The following is a 21,040-nucleotide window of genomic DNA, read 5'->3' as shown; positions in this document are numbered from 1 at the left end:
AACAAGTGTTGCTGCTCATTGGTTTCCGGGAGCATACATACACCCTTCATTTTTGTTCATTAACCGTTATCACCCTAAGCTAAAAGATCCAAGAGTAATATATATTTTTGGTACTTCTTGCATTCTTTCATTCAGAGGAGACTCATCTCAATGGGGGATGCTTATTCCTTTGGGGGGTATTTCCAAGCTGTAGTCTTCTACATTAGCAATGAATAGATGGCATTGGCTTTGATAGATTGTGCTGTGTGTGGCCCCATTTGTTTCAAGGTTCGCTTGGCGTGTTGGTTGTGGTGATCACAGTCGTAGTCACAGTGGTGAGGAACAAGGAGAGTTTTCTATCAAGGGAAAACTCCACCCGAAAAGAGGAGATCTTAAAGTTTGATGTGCTTGTTTGAGTGATTTTATTTCTTTTCTGCGCATCATAGCCATCATATACAATCCAATGGCTTAAATGTTTTAGAGGCGAAAGGAGGATGCATCATCATCTGTAGGGAGGATTGAGAATTTCCTCAGCTGTTTTTGTGACTTTTGCTAACTAACATGATTGTGAGTTGTTAAGGTCAATTGCCATTAGATGATAAAAGTGGCACTGGATGGTTCCTGCTGTCTACCATGGATGTAGTAGTGGATTCTTGCTGTTGAAGAACTCGATTTACAATTGTTTGTTTCTCATACGTGGTGGATTTGGTGGCGTTTTCAGGGAAAGTGATAACTGCAAATATTATCCCTGGAACAGTTGTATCACTTCGTGTTACTTTCGGAGGCTCATACCTTATATATCCTTCTTCTGCATGGATCATCTCTGCTATAATATCAATAGACCCAACTTTCAGAACATTCTCACCCAATTTTTGCACATTCAATGAGAATGTTTTTGAAATTGCTGAAATTACTTCCAAACATGTTTTTAATTATTATACTTTAGTTTAGAATTTAGAGTATTTTATTTTTTATATTTTCAAATGTATTATTTTTCCGATTTTAAATGGTTGAAAGCATATTTTGTTTTATGGACAAAAATGATTTTAACTATTTTGAAATTACTTTGAAACGTTTTTTCTTTAATCTCACTCACATATTTGTGAGGAAGAAAAGGGAAAATGTTTGATTAATATTCCTTTATCAATACAAAATAAAAATGGGAAGAACTATAGTACAAACTAAAATATGATTTTGAATAATATATTATATACTCAATTAGTCTCCATACACGACAATGGGCAAAGAAAAATAGAATACCTAATAAAATAGGGAAGAATTGAGGGATTAATGTGAGAAAAATAATTTTTCAAAAAAATAAACGAGAAAAAAAAAATTAAATAATTTTTATAGCCTCATTAATATAAAACCAATCAAATTTTAAGCTGGCAATGACCATTTAAACTTTTTTTTTTTTTTTTAATTTAAAAGGTAATAATATTATTTAAATTTATGTAACAACTTCATAAAATTTGTACTTTAAGGGAAAAAAAAGAGGTAAATTTGCATTTGACCAAAAATATGAAGGAAAAAAAAACGATGATCAATATTACTAATAAAAGGTAAATTTGTATTGATTAAAAATACGAAAATAAAATTGAGGTTTGAGTTTAAAATTAAAGTTAAATAATTAAATTTGTAGTCATCGATCGTATAAACAGGTCATCTTCCTTGGCAACTCCCCACTTCTAAGATCCCCCTGGTCTAGGGTTCGAATCCTTCTCATTTTTCTTTTTCACCATTTTCCCTCTTTCCCTTCGTCATCTTCAACCTCAAGCTGATGAAGAATCCCGATCCATCTCCTCCGCGCAGAAAGGTAACCCAAATTTCAGGTTTCAGCTTACTATTTTTTTGCTTCCTCTTCAACTTGAACTCGATTTAGATCTAAACCCTTCTCCATCTCTCTGCCTCTCTGTTCCTTCTGCAGATCAAATTCGCCCCAAAATCCACACCGCGCAGAAGGCCACCCCCCGCTCCAAAAACGTACTCCTCTGATCTCATCTTCTTCCACATTTTGGTCTCTGAATTTGCACAAAGTTACAGTCAACTTGTTCTTATCCTTAATTTGTTTGGCGAATTGCAGTGAAGACGAAGATGTAGTTGGTAATGTTGCTCAAACTCGCTACCTCTTACGCCGTGCGACTGTAAGTTCCTTTGTTCTTCTATGATTTTCGAATCCTTCTGTACATTTTTCGTTTGATGTTTAGACGATTTTCCGTCTTTCTGACTTCAGCTTTGGAGGATTGAAATTTGTGGATAAAACATTTGAATCTTTTCCCCAGTTTTTAGCAACTGTTTCACTACAACTTTCCGTTTGGTTCCCGAGAAAAAAAAAAAAAATTGGGATGGATATGAATCGTTTTCGAGCAGCGTTTGGGGTTTCTCATTTCTTGCGAGATGAAAATAAATTTCATTTAGGAGAATAATTTGTGTGATTAGTGGACACGTGTATGCCTCAGCTTTAACATTTTTCTTAAACTAACTTTTAACACCGTCTGATCTGACCACGTGGCATTCACTAATGTTAGTTCATGAACTGTTCGAATTCATTTGATTCTTTCTCCACTTTGTAGGAGAATCTTGGAAAACGAGGGAACAAAGTCGAGAAAAAATGTAAAAGTCCTTTTCGAAATTCATGTATTTTTTTCAATGAAATTTTGACGGTCTAATCCCATATGAACAGATTTGTTTTCTTGTTCATAATCAAGATTGTTGCATTACCTTTTCCTCTATTTTGATATCCATATCTGCAGCTTCTGTGCAAGTTGCATTCGGGCCTGGTGCGGCATCGGCATCAGAATCATCTTCTATTAGAACGTATGGAGTCCCCAAAATCGGAAACAGTAGCAGAAAAAAGGATATTGAGCCTGAATCTGCTGAAGATGAGGAACTTATCTTGCCTCCGCCTATGGATTTCGAAGAATATGGGAAAAATCTCAATGAAAAAACAGAGGATGCAACCAAGAACACGAAGGATTACAAAGAACCATGGGTAATTTCTCTTTCTCCATCTCACATTTGGCGCGCGCACACACAGATTAGCGTCCTGATTTCATGATATTTTCTCAGGATTACCATAATTCTTACTATCCTACTACGCTTCCTTTACGGATGCCTTACTCTGGAGATCCTGGTATGTCTTTATTCTCTTGAAGTCACTCAAAATCTTATAATCAATCTTGAAAACAGAAGCGGACCTTTATGAGTTCTTAGATTAGGGCTTGTTTATCTCTGCTGATATGAACCTCTTACCTTGGTGGACGATGATTCTGGGTTTGTTCTGTAATTGCTAACTCTATTGCCTCTTGTTGGGGTTTAGAAATGCTTGATGAAGCTGAGTTCGGGCAGGATGTGATGGATAGGGAGTATGATGAGAACTCTAGTATACCTGCCTTGGATCTTGGATTGCTGGTTGGTGAATGGATTGATAAATGTGGCTTGAAATATATTAATACATGCAGGATCTAGTTATAATATGGTGGTGTTTTGATGGTGCAGGATGAAAATTCTGAGAATACTAGGTACTTTTTTCAGCTTCCTGCTTGTCTTCCTTTTCCCAAACGATCATCTACTTCAACGGGAAAGGAGAAGGTAGGAAACTTGAGATCTTCAATCAGCACTGCCTCATCAGAGCTGGGCGATTTACGGAACCTGCCCGGTGGATATATGGGGAAACTACTGATATACAAGAGTGGAGCTGTTAAGTTGAGGCTGGGAGATACACTTTACGATGTGAGTAATGTCATTAGTGTTCTAAGATCGAAATCGAGAATTGTTAATGTAACAGCTTAAGCCCACCACTAGCAGATATTGTTTGCTTTGGCTCGTTATGTATCGTTGTCAGCCTCACGGTTTTTAAACGCGTCTATTAGAGCTAGAGGTTTTTACACTAAGGAATGCTTCGTTTCCCTCTCCAACCGACGTGGAATCTCACAATTCACTCCTCTTTGGGGCCAGCTTTCTTGCTAGCATACCACCCGGTGTCTGGCCCTGATATCATTTGTAACAAACCGTGAAGCTGATAGCAATACATAACTAGACAAAGTGGATAATATCTACTGACGGCGGGCTTGAACGGTTATATGTTACCGTCCTTGTTTAGAGATCATACATAGTGATTTGCTCTGGTTCTCTTTTTGGGGCTGTTGCAGGTTTCTTCTGGTTTAGACTGCAGTTTTCTTCAACATGTTGTGGCGATCAACACCGACAAGGGACAGTGCTGCGATCTCGGAGAAATTGGCAAACGAGTCGTGGTGACACCAGATATAGGTTCCCTCTTGAATTCAATGACTGACTTGGGATGAACTTGAAGAACAGGCCTGCGGATAGAACAACCATCTCAAAAGGAACAGGAAAGAACGGCTAATCCTTACAATGTCAAAATGGATATGACCAATGGCTGTGTACTGAAAATGCTCACTAGGTAAGGAACTTGCGTTTCGCTGCTCTTAGGATGTCACATTATTCATCAAACTGCCTCCTTTGTTAATCCAATGCAGCAAGAACGTGTTCATTCTCTCTAATTTCTAGCTGTGTAGTAGTAAACAATGTGGATAACTGTAAATGTTTTTTTGTTTTCTTTTTTAATGGTAAGTTAAGCTATGCTCTAAATATTGAAGATAATTAATTAATAAGATCATTAATGATTTTTTACACTACACTTACCATCTTTTAAAAATGGATTAAAACACTATTTTAGTTTTCCTTCTTTGGAACTTATTATATTTTAGCCACGCACTTTTAAAATGACTAAACTTCCTCCGAGAGGTCTTTTGGACCAAGGCAAAGTGGAGTGAGAGTGCAGATCCCTAGTTATGGGTATCAAACCGTTTCCCTCATAATCAGAATAAGAAGTGAAGATAGACTTAGTGGGGAAGGCTTTCCGGGGCGCGAATGAGAAGATAGGCTAGGTTTCGATACATGTCTAGTTGGCGCAGTTGGAAGTTGCTTGGGAAGATCTGTGCTGGTTGGTAGACTTGCTGTGTAGCATTTTAATTCGATGGAAAGCGAAGAACTTTACCAGGGCTTGACATGCTGCAAATACTCTTGAAAGAGAGGGTTGCCTTCAAGAACGCGGACACAGGTGGTGCATGGCTGTCGTTAGCTCGTGTTGTAAGGTGTTGGGTTGGGTTAAGTCCCGCAACGAACGCAACCCTCGTGCCAACCGTTGAGGGGGTACGAAAAATATTTTAATTTTTTATTTATTTGTGGTTTATCTCGTATTTTCATCCTTCTTTTTGTGCCTGACACGGAAACAATCATGATTGTAATCTTGTTTGACGATCTATGTTTGCAAATATTCATAAATAGCACCGATGAGATTTTAATGATAGATGATGCTCGAACTAGAGACTACAATTACTACTATAAACCTAATTAACAATGCATAAACTATTACGTGAGCCAAAACGACAGCGTTTGATAGAGCCATGTCAAGGGACAAAATTGTAAAAATGCCAAACATAAGGCGTTTGCCCTAGAAAAACCCTAGTTTGACAACCAGACTTATATACCTCAATTCTCTCTTAGCTACATTCGTCTTCTCCGCCGAGCGCTGCGAAAATGGGTACGTACTAGCGTCATCTCATTGTTCTCCGATCCTTGCCTTGCTTCCAAATATGTTTACTCGAGCCGTATTTCTTGACCTCCTGCATTTTCATTTTTAATCACAATTCATCAAAGTATAGGTTTGTATGTTGATACTAGTTTTGCTGAAGATTTTCATGAGAAGTTTCTAAACATAGGAAGATTTTTGAATGCTTATGTTGACACAATGGGAGTGAAAGTGCTTTAGATCTCTTTCTTTTCTCTTTTTCGTATTTGTTGCGTTTTTTCTAGCTGGAAAATTCGTTCTTTAGAACCTTATCTTTTTTGGGTTCGACATTGATTTTGTGTCGTTATCAGGAGCTTATAAGTACGTGTCTGAGCTATGGAGGAAGAAGCAGTCCGATGTGATGAGGTTTCTGCAAAGAGTAAGATGTTGGGAATATCGCCAGCACCCTTCAATCGTTCGTGTTACGCATCCCACTCGCCCGGATAAGGCACGTCGATTGGGCTACAAGGCCAAACAGGTACATGGATTTCAATACCTTTGCCTCTCTGGTACTTTCTTTATTATGTTTTTTTTTTTTGGTTCTTCACGACATGTTGAAGAACTTGAGAAGTAATGAGAAAAAGAAGGAATTCGTCACTTTTTGCTGTGGGTTTTTTCCTAAGAAGTTTTGCGCATTTGCATAATTCGTTTACATGTAGAATTTGATACTCCATCTATAAAATAATGACATATACCCGCGACCCTGCTTTGATTTATGCATTACTTAAGTCTTTCCTGGACCGTCTGTCTTATGGGTTGTTAGACCTTAGACAGAATTCGTTTTTATTGCTTTGTGTTTCTGTTAGTTTTGTCCAACTCGAACTTGGGTTTGTTTTTTATTTTTTTAATCAGATGCATTGTTAAGAAATAAATGTTTTTAATTTTTTGTATCACTCTGGTTTTTCTGCTAATTGAGTGAAGTGCTTTAACTAGGAAAAAAATGTGAACCACATTGAGGAAATACTGACTCCTTCCACACTTCTCTTCCTTGTCGAAGTTTCTATTTGATCATTCAGTAGCTTGATGGAATGTTTCTTCTAGTCGCTTAAGTAATTAAGTTTGATAGAAGTAGTTTTGATATTTGTTTTGCCAGAAGAGTGGATGACTTGCGATCTTTTAATCTTGCACATTAAAACATAGATCTCGAATATGAAAAAAAAGGATATTCCCCATTTGATTTTTTTGTGGAACCATTTTCTTGTGTTTGTTTGAAAATAAGAAAACTATTTTTCTATCATCTGTCTATTATTGTGCATTCGCTTATTTTATTAACTATTTTGTAGGGCTATGTGGTATACCGCGTACGTGTGAGGCGTGGTGGAAGGAAGAGGCCTGTTCCTAAGGGTATCGTATATGGTAAGCCAACAAACCAGGGTGTTACCCAGCTGAAATTTCAACGCAGTAAGCGTTCAGTTGCTGAGGAGCGTGCTGGGCGTAAGTTGGGTGGTCTTAGGGTCCTCAACTCCTACTGGATTAATGAGGTAACAATCAATCAACTATATTAAGATGAAATGAAATGATCTTGACATTGACATACACTTATTCCTCATACATTGTTTTCTCAATGAACCAAATATCCCAAAATATCTGAGTCACTTCTTAACCTTCCCCTATGAGCCCTGCATGCCTAATTTTTTGTTCATGCTCTAGCGTTTCTCTGATAATTTCTCTTTGCCACTTACTGCAGGATTCAACCTACAAATACTTTGAAGTGATCTTGGTTGACGTTGCCCATAACGCTATTCGTAACGATCCTAGAATAAACTGGCTCTGCAATCCTGTACACAAGCACAGGGAACTTCGTGGACTCACATCTGCTGGGAAGAAGTACAGAGGTCTTCGTGGAAAGGGTCATCTCAACCACAAGGCAAGACCTTCAAGAAGGGCAACATGGAAAAGAAACAACACTCTCTCTCTTCGTCGCTACCGTTAATCTCAGTGACATCTTCATTAGATTCTATATCATCCTTTTGTTTTGCTCAAGTGCTTGGTTGTCGAAAAGAAACTTTAGCTCTTCCAAGTTTTTGTTTAATTTTACTGTTAGGCAAACTGGTTTTTGGATTGGTTCTTCATGTGGACACATTTTTGGTTCTTTTCTTGAGAAAACTTCGGTTATTTATGTTACAAAGGTTTTTTCCCCTGAGAAGATTAAAGCATCATTTGCAACAATCGAAAGCATATTTTTGAAATAAAAGTGAGTTTAACCATTTTAGTTCACTTTTAAGTTTGGAATTATTTCATGTAACTAAATCATTTTGTTGAACTAGCTCGATTAAGTTAAAAGTTTTTTTCTTCATCAAAATATAGTCCCTTGTATTATCAGATTTTATACTTTGGTGGTTTAATGGAGAGCTCGAATGAGAACATTGGAGGAATAGATGGTCAGAATTTCATATGGGTTTGAATCTTATTGAGAGGTTCACCCCAATCTCGATGAAATTAGACGCAAAAACGTACTTGATTAGACGTAACACAAAGTCTTGCTCGGTTAGCTTCGACCGTGTTTCCTTTCAAGATAACCATAAAAACGTACCTGGTTAGGCGTTATATCTTCCCATTCGCATGTGATTGAACTCCAAATTTGGAAGTCCTACAGCCATAGAATTGAGGAAACCCAACAACTAGAAATGAAAAGAAGAAAAAACTACCGAACGGTTCGGTTTTGGGAAAATATTGGCGGGACCAACCGGACTAACCTAACCGGTCCGTCCGGTCTTTTTTCGCGGTAACTTTAATGTGCCGTCATCAGAACGAATCCCTGCGACTGTCGGGGCTATATTCCAGATTTTGAAGCTCGGAATCCGATTCCATTCTAGGTTGTGGACTTCATTTGTTCCGATTGGCAAGAGATCCAAGATCATAAGAAAACTCAACCAAGGAAAACAATTTCCTGATAAATTGAGCTCACTCCATTTCAAATGCCAAAGCCTGAAGCCGCTACAGAATCTCAAATGGCCAGTGACAAGGACGCCACCAATCTCTCTCGCACGTTTAAGTACTTAATGGGTCAGTTGAGAGCTCGGTGTTTTATTTATTTTCGCCATGTGTCTTCTGTTGTTGTGCTGTAGGCTATTAATTTGGCCGAGAATTTATTTTCTTCTCCAATTGATCATGGTTGGTATGGAAAGTTCATGCGGATTGATGTTTTTTTGTTTCAGAATAAAATACGGATAAATTTTATTTCTGAACAGTTTTAAAGACCCTGTTATTCTACAAGCTCGATGATTTTCCGAATGTTGATTGTGGATAGTTTGAGGAGTGAGTTTGCCTTTTTAGTACAAATTGACGAGTTTTGTTGAGCCAGGTTCTTAGTTTTGGTTTTATTCTGTTTCTTTGGGAGTATAGGGGTTGAGCAGAGCCAGATTAATTGAATAAACCCACACGTCTTAGTTCATTTCCAATAACGTTCGAGTTTATGCTTTAACAATCTGATATTTCTGTTGGATTATGGTTCAGCTACCCAATTCTTGTCAAGAGGCATTCCATTCATCTTCAATTTGTGGATAGTGAGGCATCTTACGGAAGAGGATTATGCGGTACTTGTTCTAATCCATTTCTCTTCCATTCGTTGGAATTTAGATGTATTTTTGTCACTGAGTTCATGTTGATATTTCTCATGCAATGTAACTTAACGTTGACGAGTTAAATCTACTGACGACCTTGTAAGTCAGAACCGGAAGAAATTAATTGGGAAGACACAACTAAAACATAAAAGAAAAAATGAATTCATCAATTATTGTGCAACGCTTGAAAGTTTCTTCCTAGAAGATTCCTAACCCCACCCCCAACGAAGTATTTGTAATTTTGAACTATTGTCTACATGTTTGTGGCTTATTTGATAAACGTTTTCTTTAAATGCAGGTTTATGCAGTACAATTTCATCTCTTTGTGACTTGTGTTCTGTTTCTTAGCCGGGAGGGATTTCGACGAGCATGCATGCGGGCAGAGTTAAGGTGCTTTCTCATGATTACTGGTGCTGTATTAAGCACTTCCTCAACCACTATATATAGCATTTTTCAGTTTGTAATGTTGATTTGTAACTTCTTTGTTGCTGTATTCCAGCTATAAATTTTATGCTCTTGAATTAATTTTATGTTACGCAGTGACAGCACTTCAGTTGAGGAAAATTCAAGGAGGCTACTTAAAGTAGCCTGGTTAAGTTTCCCACTTGGACTGGTTATTACTCTTGCTGCATGTTATCTGGTTCTTTGGTGGCAAGATATTCCCTTTTCTAATCCATATGCCCAAGCCATCTTAATTAATGGTAACCATGTTCCTTTTTACTTCCAAACTCTATATCCTTCAACCATAGCGTTCCCGCTTTTTTACTTTTGTATTTCTTTTATGGCAGGATGTGCGTGTATTTTAGAGCTATTGGCAGAGCCCTTGTACATTCTTTCTCAGACCTTGCTTCTTCTTAAATTGCGACTTTTAGTTGAAACCATGGCTACATTTTCACGTTGCATGACGATGTACATCCTCCTAGTGAAGTCAAGTAACATGGTAAGATTTAGAAGACACCAACTGTCTGTATTAATACTCAACCTCGAAAGCCTAAGACATCATCCCTATTGACTATCACATTCTCCATTACTCCTGCCCTCATGGGTTAGTTAGTTTTTGTGCATCTCTTATTGCATATAGGCTTTTGTATGGAACATTGTGAATTATGCTTTATTATCGAGGTGACCTCACATGAATTTACCTTATCCTGATTGTGATGTATTCATTGATAAATGTCCTAGAGCTGTAACATGGTCCGTGCTTCTTGGTCAGTTGTCAAAGTCAACGGGTCATTAGGTGGTTTTAATACATTGCAGTTCTCTAGGCTAGTTTGTGGATAAATTGGGAAGGGTGTCTTTTTGCTGTGTATTCTAACGGTTCTCTGAGGATAAACTGGGAGAGAAAGGGAAGCTATCAAATCTTCCCTAGTTTATGTTGATAGGTAAAATTGTTGGCTTAGGCCTATCAGCTTGTAATCTATTACTATTACTTTATTGTGTCAAATTGTATGTTCTGAAAATTCACTCTTTGAAATATATAGTTAGTTCATCTTTTCTAGTCTCAACCTTTTGAACCCCATAACAATTATATATCGATTGCTGCTGCTAACTAGAATTCATTGGCTACTGGCAGGAGAAAGGAATCATATTTTCTTTATCACAATCTGCATACGGCGCTTGCTTGTTCTTAGGATACTGGGTCTACTTTATTTATTTTCGTGCATTTAGATGGTCAGATCTTTTTCCTTTCAGGTACTTACCATTTTATTCAACATATTTGCAGTAATTTTCTATAAAGTTAATTATTTTGGTTCTCTATGGATAAAAAATTCTCTGCCTGCAATACATTTATTTATCATCCGAAGTGTGTTTTGCAAGAATCTACATAACCATGCCTTTCTGCGTTTGCTCCTTTTCTTCCCTTCTTTTTTTCTTTCTCCCTTTTTTCTCTGGATTCAGAAAACTTTCCCCAAGGAAAAGTATTTTGAATCTACATGCAGTTAGTTTTGCAAATAAAATGTAGTGCGTCATTTTTACTAAATTTGGAATGAGATGTCAGTGACAAGTGCAATGAGGGTGTGTTTCTTGCACAAAGTTAATTCAAGTTAAAGTTTGTCAGTATTAACTCTTATATTTGCCACATTGAATTTCTGTTTTCCTTTAAATGATGGATGGATGACTTACACTCCCGCTTTTCTTTACCTTTTTGAATTATGTAGTTCTTATGGATTGTTTTTGCAGAATAGGAAACATGAAGGATTTTGATAAGAAGCTTTCAAACATGTGCATATTATTTACTTTACAATCCTTCAGAAAGTTGGTTCTTCAAGAAGGCGAAAAGATGGTTCTTGTGTGGTTAGATACACCATATAACCAAGCTGTTTATGGTTTGGTAGATAAATTGGGTAAGCGTTTTTTTTTTTGAGCTCATGGTACAATTTCACCCTGATTTCATGCAGGTGAATTGCCTAAAAGTCTGAGACTCATATCCAAATTATTGTACCTCTATGGATAAGATTGTGAAGATCTTGATATTCTACTATCCTCAACTCAATAAGTATATTAATAGTAGTTATTTACTTATATTCAGGAAGTTTAGTGGTGCGACTGGTTTTTCTTCCATTTGAAGAAAGTTCGTACACTACATTTGCAAGGTCTGCATCAGGTTTATATATTCATCTTAATCCTTTATTTAAATTACAAAAGAAATTAGAATCTTAAGTTTTTTTTTTTTTTTTTTCTGTCTTCTAAGTATACATATTTTTATTGAATTCCTACACTGTAGGCTTGGGAAAATGGGTTTATGCTACATGGCTTAGTTCTCAAACCAGACCCCTTAGACTTGTTCAATTATAGTGTATCGATTCAAGCTATAAATAAAGTTCCAGAGTTCAACTATGGAATGTTTTAAGATTTTTGTCTAGTATAATTGTTCAATCTATCGGGGTCTAATTTATTTGGTTATATCATTCTCCCGTTTATTTTGATTTCTTTTATCCTCCTCCCACTCTCTTACTTATCGTTCCCCGATCATCCTTGCTTCCTTATTTACACATGTCATCAATGAGGAAGGGAAAATATTAATTTTCTTCAACATTCGAAGTGGGGGCTAAACGATTCTTTTAGTATTCACTATTTAGCAACTCCATAGAACATTAGAATGCAAGGCAAGGTTGGTTTTGTTTCCTACTGTTCCTAGAAAAAGGGGGCAGGACTAGACAGTTTAGTAGAGATGATGGTCTTGCCTCCATCTATCAGTATTCAAGATTTGTGGATATAATGCATTTTTTAAAATTTACTTTCAGAAACTATTCTTCTGATTTCTGGTTCATGTGCATTTATAAATTGTTATAAAACAAGCATTTTAATGAAGATGGCTAGTTTGTGGATGAAAATTCCAAGAAGCACGCTCCAAAAAGGGAAAGGGAAAAAAAGACCTTTCTCATGACTTCAAATTTTTCGTTTGCTGGTTTTTATTTTGACTTGCTTTCTATTTGATAGGAGAACACCCAGATAAAACCAGAAAGCTTGGTATCTGTCTTTCAGAAGCTCTCAAGTTAGTTTTGCTGATTGGTATGAAATTTCAATTAATTCTATTACTATAGTCTTTGTACACAATTATTTGTGATTGTCCTTAATTTTCATGGTCTTTCTTTTATTTGCACATTAAAAATTTGATGATATTTTTGTTATTTGAAGTATGCTCCTATGCGAGAAATAGTTCTTTCGAGACAATTCCACACAATTCCTGAAATTGAATGGCTACTTTAGGCACTTCAGCGATAATAATCTTTGCTGTGTTTCTCTCCAAATTTAGCTGGTTTTAGCATATGAAATTCAGTTGTCTAGTTATGGTATTAATTTTACTTTGTTTAAATTGGATTGAGCCATATATTACACATCCTATAAGTGCCAGTATTATAATTCCCATAAGTGTTTGATGTGAAATGTTGCATGATTGGGTCAGTGGTTGTTTTATCGGAGTCGATGGAGATGCATACAGAATGGTCTGGAATACTTATGGTTGTTTTAAATAAAATTAAAAAGTGAAAATTTAGAATTTTCTTTCACATTTACTTTTCGTTGAAATTGAATATCATTGATGTATAATTATACTCCCAATCTAAAATGGAGTTCAACCTGCATGTAACATTTTCTAAACTCCCACCTGGTTTTCCCTTTTTGACTTTTTGAAAGTTACCTTGCAATACATTGAAGTCTCTGTGGTCGACTATTTTCTTATCTCTAAGTTGATCTTTAAAATGAATTTTATGATTTCATGCAGGCCTTATATTTATGGCATTTGGTCCAAGTTATTCTTATGCCCTCATTAGGTTGTTATATGGCCAGAAATGGAGTGATGGAGAAGCACCAACAGCTCTCCGATATTATTGCCTGTATATCATCGTGCTGGCTATGAATGGTTAGTAATTGCTTGTTTGTTCTTTTAACTGCTGTCTTTCTCTCTGCATATCACTAAATGTTAACAAAGAAGGGAGCGGACGGGAGGCTGCATTCATTTAGATTGAAAAAGTTACTCTGCTTTAAAATCTCATTATCCTTGTTTCTTAGCAAATGTAAATAAAAAAAAAAAACAATCGTTGGCCAGAATTGCAGGCTGTAAGGCCTTCATTTGTGTCATTGCTTATGACCTGCTGATCTAGAATAAGTTCTGGAATATCTTATTTTGAGAACATATATTAAAAGTTTGGTGGCAGAAATTAAACTAGAAATCTAAGTATAAACGTATCTATTTTTTCCTGACTACTAGTTTGCTTTAATTTTACATCAGGGACTTCAGAAGCATTCTTACATGCTGTTGCAAATGAGAGCCAGCTCAAGAAGTCAAATGACTCATTGCTTCTATTCTCATTGATCTATGTCATGCTAAATTTTCTGCTGATCCGGTCATCTGGAGTAGTTGGCTTGATTTTTGCTAATTCTATAAGTATCCTTTTTCTATAATTGTGAGATAGTTCGTATAGCCTTTTTTTTTTCTCCGACTTTCTTATTTTGTTTTTACTTCCCAAGTATGATAGTTTTAGATCGAACTTCTATAATCCAAATTCAAAGTGCAAACCCCATACCTATGCTGGCTACAAACTTTTGAAACCATGTTTTGGGAACGGGTCCCTCGAATTTTTTTGAGGGAACTATTTCATCACTGTTTGATCAAATTTCCTTGATAAACATCTAATATGGATTGCGCGTCAATATAGATAAAAGCAGGTTTGTGATTATTAGAAGTCTACTGGTTCATCAGTAGCAATGCCAATAAATTATTTTCATCAATATTAAGGAAAATATGGTTTGTTGTTGAATATAGATATGTTTGATAATGGTTAGTTCCTGCCATTCATTTTGCCATTCAAGTTGAACATGCCTAGATATAGAGTGCCGTATATCTTTAAAATTTGTCGCAGATGTTACTATTTTAAATTCCATCGTACGTAGGACATGAAGACGAAGTTTATGAACACACAATGATTAGATGCTCATGGAAGAAATGGAACTTCTGTAGTATTTTTCTTGACTATTATAAAAGATATGATTTTGAGGATAACGTACTCTGCCGTATTCATCAAACGCTACTTCAAGGTATGCTTTGGTTATAAGCACAATTTTCTTTTCCCCATTAATAATGTTAGTTTTTTCTCTCTACAGAACTCTTCATTCTCCTTCAACAGCTGCTTGCCTTCAGGATGGATATTTCTATTATTCTCAGGGGTTCTGACTCTTATTTCAGAGAGACTATTTCTGGACCAGCAAAACTTTTGGTCAACATTTTTGCTTCATTTTTTGATTGGCTTAACTTGCTTCCTTGTGTCATTGTTCATCATGTGAGTATTCTATTTTATTGTCATTAAGTTGAACTTTCTTTTGCTTAAATTCTTTGTTTTATAAAATTTTATTTCTGTTTTGTTCTTAATAGCTATCGCCGTGAGAGATCCTTTATCAACAAAATTATTCGTTTCCGTCAACATTCCGATTGACGAGCATTTCCCTGGGGAGCTGAACATTATATTAAAGTTTTTTTTTTTATCTGACTGGATATGGCAACGGGAAATGCTTGTCGAGTCTGCCACAAGTTCCCGTTCGATTTGAATCGGTTGTGAAGTTGTAGGAAAGCCAAAGAGGATAATATCTTGAACATATCCATGACAGGAGAAGGACAAATGAATACCGTCGAGCTTTGGTAATCTCTCAGAAATAACTCAGCAAGATAATTACTGATCAGTAGTCTATGAATGCTAATTTATCTTCACTATGCTCTCAAGTTATCTGATATCTTGACATAAGTACATTATATCCTCAATCAGTTTTGTCATCTGAACTCCATTTTTATGACAATTTGATTCAGATATTTCTTTTCTGAAGAGATCTGATGTCTGATATTTGCATGCAATCCCCTTTTTTTGGTCTACTTCATCAAGCAATTATACATAGAAATATGTTAACTTCATGAAGTAATATTACCTGAATCATTTTTTATAAATGAGATCAGTTGATTTCAGACTAAACTTGGTCAAAGTTCGAATGATTAGGAGTATTTGCTCGTCATGTGCAAAGGTACGTTAATATTTTTTATTCCAAGTATAATGATGATATTATCTGATATATATGGTGTGATATTAGATATGGCTTTTTAAGCATCATCCAGTATTGATTATTCTGCTGAATTCTTTTATTTCATAAGAGGCCCCGTTTCTTCATTTAGGATCTCTGAACAAAAGTAGTTGCCATGTCCCTTTGAAGAGGCACTGTTAGTAGAAACATAGGAGCGGAAATTAACAAAAGCCAGAGTGAAGGGCACTTTAGAAAGGCACTTTTATTCCCAATATCTTTTCTAAAAGCCTTGCATATGACTAATTATCCAATGGAATATGCTCTTCCAACCATTAACTCGTCATAGTGGTTGACAACTGAAAAACAAAACTTCTTCCAATCTGCTGGTTTCCCCCTGATTTCTTCTATTTTCAACTGTGTTCTTCACACTGTCATGTCACAAGGATGTCCTATTAGTTTCTGCACTTCCATCTGCAAGTGAAAATGAAAGTTCCCTTGATTATCTTCTACACTTGGTTTTAAAAACCATGGCGAAATTCGAAACTACCATACAGTACAATGATATGACATTGTTTATGCTCCTTGGTTAGTTAGATGAACACCTAAAGCAGCGTGTTCCTTCATTTGAATTGTGGGATTCAAGTTCAATTCTTCTTCATGATTGTTATCTCTAATGAAGCAACACGTTGAGTGAAGAGCATGCCATAGGTTTTTTCGACCCATTGTATCTGCAAGCTGTTTTATATTCTTCGATAAAAGCTCGATTGGTAGATCAAAAAAGATTCAAACAGGAGAAGAGAAGGAAGGAAGGAGATGGGCAAAGGATTAGAGGTGATGATGGTTCATGGTTTTGTGGGTTGGCCTCCAATTTCAGGTGTGAAGAAATAATAATCGAGAGAGGTAATTATAAGGTTTGAAAGCGTGGAGAGAAAAAGGTAACAAAAAGATGGAAAAGGTGAAATGGAACTTATGATTAAGATGAAGACTTTGGGGGTTTTTCTTTAGCCATTGTAATCCAACAAAACTCATCATACAAATGTTCCATATGTTCTAAAGCAGAATGATGAGAGTTCTTGAGTCTTGCTTCTTCGGTGCTTGGATTCCTTTCATGGATTTCATTCTGTTTTTATCTCTGCCTTCAAATTGCAGTATCCATGATGATTACCAGAAGCACATCAACAGCAAAAAAGTTTATTCAATTTTCTTTGTTTATTTTCAAAATATCATAGTGAACTTATGGTCTTGATTACAATAAACCTATGAATCATGGGACTCAATAATTTTTTTTGTAAATTCTTGCTACTTATAAAATCTATCTTAAATTCAATACGAAGAGGTTTTTGAAATTGTCTTGACCAATTTGAGTATAACTCAGTCGATAGGGTGGTATTAATTTTCATCTCAAAAGTTGATTAGTTGATCTTTCATCCCTAATTGTTAACTCGAAAACTCTTTGATATTAGTTTAAACATATGATGGGTCTAAATCATTTGTTTTTCCATTTGAACACCTTACCCAAACCCTCAAAATGTGCGGTGATGCCCATTTTGATGCTTAAAAGTATACCCTTTAGCGTGTGACATGTAATGATTTCATGGGGCCTTTTAATTGCGTAAGATTTACTAAATATCTTAAACATTAACAGTAACAGTCCAAGTCTACCGCTAGCATACTGTTTCCTTGCTTCAGCCCATTACATATCGTCGAAATGAGCATGTTAGGAAGAAATTTTTCCTCGCCAACCAATCTAAGATCTCACAATCCATCCCACCCTCAACGTGGAATCTCATGTTAACTAAGCCTAACGAAAAGTTCTCAAATTTCATATAAATTTTTTTCCCCTTTAATCACATGCAACCCTCTTTATGGGAGTTATATCACTCAAGGATTCATTATTTACATATACAAGTGGCGCGTGTTCCTCACTCGATCGATGTGGAGAGTGGGTAACCACGAGCTCGATTGAATACAAATTAAATCGAAGCACAAAATTTGGACATAAAAACATGAAAGTTTCTCAATGCTTACATCACTTCCTCACTAAGCTTCAAATGTCCTCATAATTTGGTCTCCCACTTAACACTAAATAATTAAACAAAAACCCTTAACCCCTATAATTTCAAATCCTTCTTCGAATTTTTAAATTTATATCAAATTGTTGGTTGAAGTTCAATTTTGTATCTATTAAATCTTCGACTCAACGTCGATCCAATAGATTCAAGGGTAAAACGGTAATTTTTATGGAAGAAGTCAAAGGTCGAGGGTGGGATGGGCAAAAGGAATGATGAAGTGGGTGGGTCCCATAGGTCTGAAAAATGGAAATAATTTGAATGATTGTGTTTGTATTTGAAGGGACCCCATAATAACTTTAATTTTGGGGACTCTCTCTTGGGATCCCTCTCCTTCCTTCTTTACTCACCTTTTTCATAAATTACTTTTTTTTTTTTTTTTTCTTAAATTACTATTCCCATTATTTTACATTCTCCTAATAACATAAATATAACATATTTTTTTTAAAATCATTAATCCAATAATAAGTAAATATTTTGGTTTGACAAATTGATTAAAGGAAGGAATCATAATTGAGGTGTTCTAATCATTATCTTTTGTTTGTTTTAAGCTAATCTCACTCTCCCAAATCCAAATTAATAATTTTTAATTAAACAAAATGTTACAAAAAAAAAATAATAATAATATTAGAGAAGGAAATAAAAAGTATTATTTTTAAATTTTTGTCTCTCTTTATGTACCTAACTTAAATGATGGCCTCGTTAATTTATATCTTTTTTAATGTATTGTTCTCGATTAATTATTATATTTGAACGATTAGATTTTTTTCAATAATTATTTTTATTTTTATTGTTCTTTTTTTAATACATAATTTTTATTTTCAATATAAATTATGAATTGGTATTTATATTTATACACGTCCTTATATTGTTAAGGCATGCAAATTCAGATTTTTCTTCCATTGCCATGCATGGGACAGGTACAGATGTTATAAAGGAAAAAAGTGAGGGGCAAAATGGTCATTTTAAAAGGGGAATTGTGAGAAAATCACGCGTGGCGTGGATTGGTGGGGTCTGCATGCGGTGCCAGGCACGTGTCATAAGGAACCAATTATAAATTGCCACGTCAAATATGAGGAATATATAAATTGATGAGTACATGGAATGAGTATGATGATATGGATTTCCTTTTTTGTTTTTTTTTAGGAGTGAAGGGAATGAAGGAGACAAAATGAGATGTGGGCCCCACCACATCTTTTTCTTTTTTTAAAAAAATTAATAAAATAAAAGAAAATAACAATTGGGCCCCACCAGCCCATTTCCATGGTCTGGGCCTATGGCATGCTCTCTTCTCCCTTTGGGATTTAAAGGAGTTCTTCTCTCTCTATGGCACGAAAGAGAGAGATAAGGGCATTTTGGTCATTTTTAATTTAGCATGGGTAACAAGTGTAATTTGGTCATTAACCTACTAGAACAATCTATCTCTCTCTCTCCCGAATCGTGTTCTCTCAGTAAATAACGATTTAGTCGGTGATATGATATCTAAATCAGTTGAATTAGATTCAAGTTGACAAGCGTCTTAAAAAATATAAAACTAGTAGTCATATTATCCCGACCACATTGAGCTGTTTCACACCACGTGAATAAAGGGCAACGAATCCAAAGGGTACTTTAGGCAATTGAGGAAATAAACATTTCTCTCTTTTCGTCAAACAAGAAGATAAAGAGGGAAAAAGTAGGATTTCTTTTTAAAGGAACAAAGGGAATGAAGGGTATTTTGGTAATTTAAGTGAAGAAGTGGACAACATAACTTTGTAGTAGAAATGAAGGAAGGGTAATGATGTCTTTTCCATCATAGGTTTGCTGCTTTATACAGTGTCACCAAACATGCTTTTTAAATGTGTGTAAAGAAAAAAAAAAAAAAAAAAATTTGAAATTTCCCTCTCAATTTTGTTCCTTTTGGACCATAACATTTTCCCCTTTAAACCCTTCCTCTAATTTCTTTTTGGTTTTTTAATATATTCATTTTATATTATTTAATTTCTCATTTTAATTAAAAAAAATTATAATTGGTTAATTGGTTCACTAATTTAATTAAAGAATAATGCATATATCTAACATTTTAATTAAAATACTTATTAGAATAATAAAATACAAATGGTGGATATCAAAAAAGTGTACACTATTATAATTGTTGCACCGCCAATTTCAAATGGAGCGGCTGAAACGTTGTTGAACACGCGCCGTAATATATATATATATATATACACATATATATATATATATAATTTTCTTTTTAATCTTAATTTCTATAATGTTTTTTCCTAACGTCCCATGTATTGTTAAATTATCTAAACGTTTTTAAATTAAAGAAAATTAAAAATAAAAAATGATTTCAAATTTTCAAAAGTTCACCGATTAATTAGAATTTTTTTTATTAGATATAAAATTAAAAGTGTACTATCTAATTCTCACGCCTTTAATAGCACATCGCAAAGTTTAGAGATTTATTCGATAATAAAATAATGAATTAAAAATGAAAAGATGGATGGATTAAGTTATAGTTTTTTTTTTTTAATTTTTTTTATTAATGTGAATTTAAAATGTTATTTAATTAATTTATTAGAAAAAAAAAAAAAAAAAAGAAATGGAGAGATTGGGTTCGAAGGAATAATAGAAGTTGGATCGAAAGAGAGAATAAGGAATGAATTGATTGAATGACAAAAGTTTCCCTTACCATATTTTTAACCCTTCTATTTCATTTATATATATATATATATATCCTTATCGTATATAAGGATATTTAGTACTAAATTATAGTTTATCATATACATATATAGTTATCTAGTTATTTGATAGTTTCTTAATTTTTTTTTTGTAAAATATTTTATGTGAATAAAATTTGATCTATTTAGCTATTTGGTTAACTTGAGCTAAATTTTGCCTAACCATTATTCTTTGGACGAGGTGTTTACGTGGTCAAATCATCTTCCCATTTAGATATACTTTACATGGTATATGCCTTTATTTATATTTATATATATATATATATATATATATATATATATATATATAATTAGAATTAATTTTTCACATTCTGTGGAGAAAATATGTAGTAAATTAAATTTAAAAAAAAGGGAAAAAAAGAAAAGAAAGTTGAAATGAAAATAGTAGAATGAGTGAAAAGAGATGATTGTATTTGAACTTTGAAGCCTTATTCTTATGTTAAGCATTAAATTAATCCATGATGCTCACACCTTTATTCAACTCAAACTTAGGCACGGATATTCATTATTTCATTTAAATCATTTTCTTAATTTTCTTAAATTCCCAAAAAGATGGATTTTGGAATTTAAAAAAAAAAAAAAAAAAAAAAAAAAAAAAAAAAA

General features: G+C 34.6%; 3 protein-coding genes across 3 annotated transcripts; all 3 read left to right on the top strand.

Annotated features, from left to right (window-relative positions):
- Nucleotides 1-1,660: 1,660 nt before the first annotated feature.
- On the top strand, nt 1,661-4,502 carry LOC111430793 (DNA-directed RNA polymerase III subunit rpc4-like). Its single transcript, XM_023067200.1, has 9 exons — nt 1,661-1,795; nt 1,907-1,962; nt 2,063-2,123; nt 2,553-2,592; nt 2,733-2,971; nt 3,049-3,112; nt 3,299-3,390; nt 3,478-3,711; nt 4,131-4,502. The coding sequence occupies exons 1-9, from the start codon at nt 1,760-1,762 to the stop codon at nt 4,281-4,283; spliced, it is 975 nt and encodes a 324-aa protein (XP_022922968.1). The 5' UTR covers nt 1,661-1,759; the 3' UTR covers nt 4,284-4,502.
- A 941-nt stretch (nt 4,503-5,443) lies between these two features.
- LOC111430794 (60S ribosomal protein L15-1) lies at nt 5,444-7,709 on the top strand. The gene is made up of 4 exons (XM_023067201.1): nt 5,444-5,545; nt 5,884-6,050; nt 6,856-7,053; nt 7,260-7,709. Exons 1-4 carry the CDS (start codon nt 5,542-5,544, stop codon nt 7,503-7,505), a joined length of 615 nt encoding a protein of 204 aa, XP_022922969.1. The 5' UTR covers nt 5,444-5,541; the 3' UTR covers nt 7,506-7,709.
- Nucleotides 7,710-8,313: 604 nt separating this feature from the next.
- On the top strand, nt 8,314-15,448 carry LOC111430792 (protein RFT1 homolog). Its single transcript, XM_023067199.1, has 14 exons — nt 8,314-8,578; nt 9,029-9,108; nt 9,434-9,525; nt 9,676-9,836; nt 9,924-10,075; nt 10,709-10,827; nt 11,317-11,480; nt 11,666-11,740; nt 12,577-12,648; nt 13,361-13,498; nt 13,868-14,023; nt 14,621-14,673; nt 14,740-14,915; nt 15,008-15,448. The coding sequence occupies exons 1-14, from the start codon at nt 8,491-8,493 to the stop codon at nt 15,066-15,068; spliced, it is 1,587 nt and encodes a 528-aa protein (XP_022922967.1). The 5' UTR covers nt 8,314-8,490; the 3' UTR covers nt 15,069-15,448.
- Nucleotides 15,449-21,040: the final 5,592 nt, after the last annotated feature.

The sequence above is a fragment of the Cucurbita moschata genome, unplaced genomic scaffold (genome assembly GCF_002738365.1).
Source record: "Cucurbita moschata cultivar Rifu unplaced genomic scaffold, Cmos_1.0 Cmo_Scf00034, whole genome shotgun sequence".
In the NCBI taxonomy this organism is placed as follows: Eukaryota; Viridiplantae; Streptophyta; class Magnoliopsida; order Cucurbitales; family Cucurbitaceae; genus Cucurbita; species Cucurbita moschata.
The sequence above is the reverse complement of the archived record's forward strand: the minus strand, read 5'-3'. Positions and strand labels throughout refer to the sequence as shown.